Below are 2632 nucleotides of genomic sequence, written 5' to 3' on the forward strand. Positions count from 1 at the left end.
AAAGCTGCGGGGGGAAGGGGGGGGGCGGCCTTGGCACGGCCGGCCAGGGACACCCGATCCTTGGGGGACAGAGGTGCCCTGGCCCCACGCCTGGTCACGGGGACAAGGAGAAGGAGAAGCCCCAGGCCCCGCGGCTTTGCCTCCCCCGGGGAGGGCAGGGACCAGCACCAGGGCAGCCCCCAGGCCTCACCTCAGGTGCCCTTCCCTCCCGCCCTGCCCCATCCCTGCCACTGCAAGATCATGCTACAACATAAACAAAATCATTTTTATTTAAAAAAAAAACCAACCAAACTGGAGAAAAATAAACAACACAGCCATAGAAAGTATAAACGTCACTTGTACTAGTGTTACCTGTCAGAGCAAACACCACAAGAAAGGTACAGAGGGGTATTCTATAAAAACTGACGTAATTCCCAAACAAGGCACTTCACTTCCGTTGAAGGAATTACAAAGTCAAAGATGGGCTGGAAACCCAGGCGCAAAGTCCAACCTTGACTTAATCCTGGAAGTCCCAACGGTTATTTTCAACAGTGGCTAGAAACCTCGATTTGCTCCTCTGAAGCTGAAGCACAAACCCCCTCCATCTTAAGATCTTAAAAGATCTTAAATAAGATCTTAAAAGATCTTAAATAAGATCTTAAAAGATCTTAAAGAATTTGCAACCATCAGCCCATCAGGTGGCAGGCCCTGATGAACAAACCTTCGCTGTTGCCATCGGCAGGTACCACAGTTTGTGGTCATCACAGCTCCCCTGTCATCCGAGCGATTAACACACCCAGTAAGAATCTGCAAACTTACTGTTTTCCTCTCTAAATGCCAACAAAAAGCTGGGAGCGTGACCAGAGCCTCGGTCGCAGTCTCCGCTCGGCTGCTGGTGGGATTTACCCTGAAATCTTGAGAGTAGGGCAACACCAAGTAACACCGCTGACAGTGTACGGTCTTTACAGAGCCAAGAGGCCGTATTTCTAATAAATCTCGTCATCTGCAGCAAAAAGCCAGAACCGAAAGCATCTGCCTTTTCTCCTGGGGAATCAGGAAATCCAGATTTGCACAGCAGGGGGCAAAGGAGTGGGAGGAGGTGCAGCAGGGTATTTACAAAAGCTGAACAGCTTCACCTGTAAGAACTGACATCCCTTCACAAGAGCCTGAAAACACATTCCCATTACAACGACGAACACAAATTAACAGAGAACTTTTTTTGTGTCTCTTTGCTTCAAACTAGGCTGAGACCTGTTCAGACAGCAGAGAAGGTGTCCACGTCACACTCCCATCTTGCTCTTTAAAAAGCATTTAAACCAAAATATAACAACATCTCTGAAAGTTTGGTCATTTGTTCCTTGATCAACACCCAAAGAGGAATTCTCAGGTCAGCAAGAGTTTTTTTCAGAAATGAGACGACCCCTGGAGGAGGGGCCGTTTCCAGCCACCAGACGCCGCAGCCCCTGCGCGCAGCTCAGAGCGCTCTCCAGTCAATAGGCTTCTTGCCGGATTTCTTGAGCAACTCATTGGTCTTCGAGAAATGCCGACAGCCGAAAAACCCTCTGTTGACAGAGAGAGGCGAGGGATGAACCGTCTGCAGGACGTGGTGACGTTTCTGTAAAACGTTAAGAGGAAACCGCTCGTTAGATTTGCATGCTTTTGGTGCCCTGGACAAGGCTGGCTGCTTCTGCCCCAGCCAAGCAGCTGTGATTTCCTCTCCCCACCTCCCCAACCACCATCAGGGACCCAAAGAACTGGCCGCGAGGACCGAGGCTTTTGTCCCACCGAGCAGAGGAGGATGGACTACGGAAAGCAGCAGCGATACCCTGGCCATTTTTCAATTGCTGTAGTGTGTAAACACAAGATTTATGCTTATTTATGAGCCTTTTCCTAGGAAAAAAACCAAAACAGTTCTGTCCTCAACTGGATGCTTTTCTGACAAGGTTACGCTTGCTCCAATTCTGTTGCTTAATTCTGGCAAAGGCTAAGCTGAAACAGAAGGGCAACTAAATTTGACAGCAGAGTTCAAGCAGGGAGAAAACCCCAAGCCTGTAAGGGAAGTGCCCTCTAGTGTCCATCCAACTGAAAAAAAACAGAAAATGAGCGAGAGGGAAGAGAGGAACAAGCTGTACCCTGTCAATGGAGCTGCCTTTCCTCTGGGCGTAGGCTCCCCACAGCATGAAGACAACCCCGTGCAAGTTCTTGTTGAGCCATGACACCACCACATCCGTGAACTGCTCCCAGCCTCTCTCCTTGTGGGAGGTGGCCTGGTGCGCTCGCACCGTGAGGACGGCGTTGAGCAGGAGCACTCCTAGCGAACAACCACAGCAGAGGGACAGAGGATGAAACAGAACCCAGCGTCAACTGCTTTTCCCCACTTCCCCTGAGAAATGATGAATTAAATGGAATATTTTCATTCTAAGGTACCCGCTAAGCAGCAGGCACTCAGAATTGATTTTCTCTTTTATAGATGGACTGTTTCCAACCATGGATCCATTTTCTGGATAGGCGTCTTTATAGAATCATAGGACCGTCTAGGTTGGAAAAGCCCTTTAAGATCATCGAGTCCAACCGCTCCCCTACCCCTGCCATCCCACCCCCAAACCCTGTCCCTCAGCACCTCGTCTGCCCGGCTGGTAATTCCCCCCATGTA

The 2632-nt window shown here is 49.8% G+C and overlaps 1 protein-coding gene across 1 annotated transcript in view; it reads right to left on the reverse strand.

The window, feature by feature from the left end:
* Positions 1-657: 657 nt before the first annotated feature.
* The window catches only part of UNG (uracil DNA glycosylase), a 6119-nt gene continuing 4144 nt past the window's right edge, over positions 658-2632 (reverse strand). Inside the window, exons 6-7 of the mRNA XM_009636131.2 lie at positions 2112-2290; positions 658-1594 (exon numbers count right to left, since the gene is read on the reverse strand). Of these exons, the coding sequence (XP_009634426.1) occupies positions 1454-1594; positions 2112-2290 (320 nt within the window). The 3' untranslated portion in view covers positions 658-1453. The remainder of the gene's footprint in view (positions 1595-2111; positions 2291-2632) is intronic.

The sequence above is a fragment of the Egretta garzetta genome, unplaced genomic scaffold, assembly GCF_000687185.1.
Source record: "Egretta garzetta isolate BGI_Z169 unplaced genomic scaffold, ASM68718v1 scaffold330, whole genome shotgun sequence".
NCBI lineage: Eukaryota > Metazoa > Chordata > Aves > Pelecaniformes > Ardeidae > Egretta > Egretta garzetta.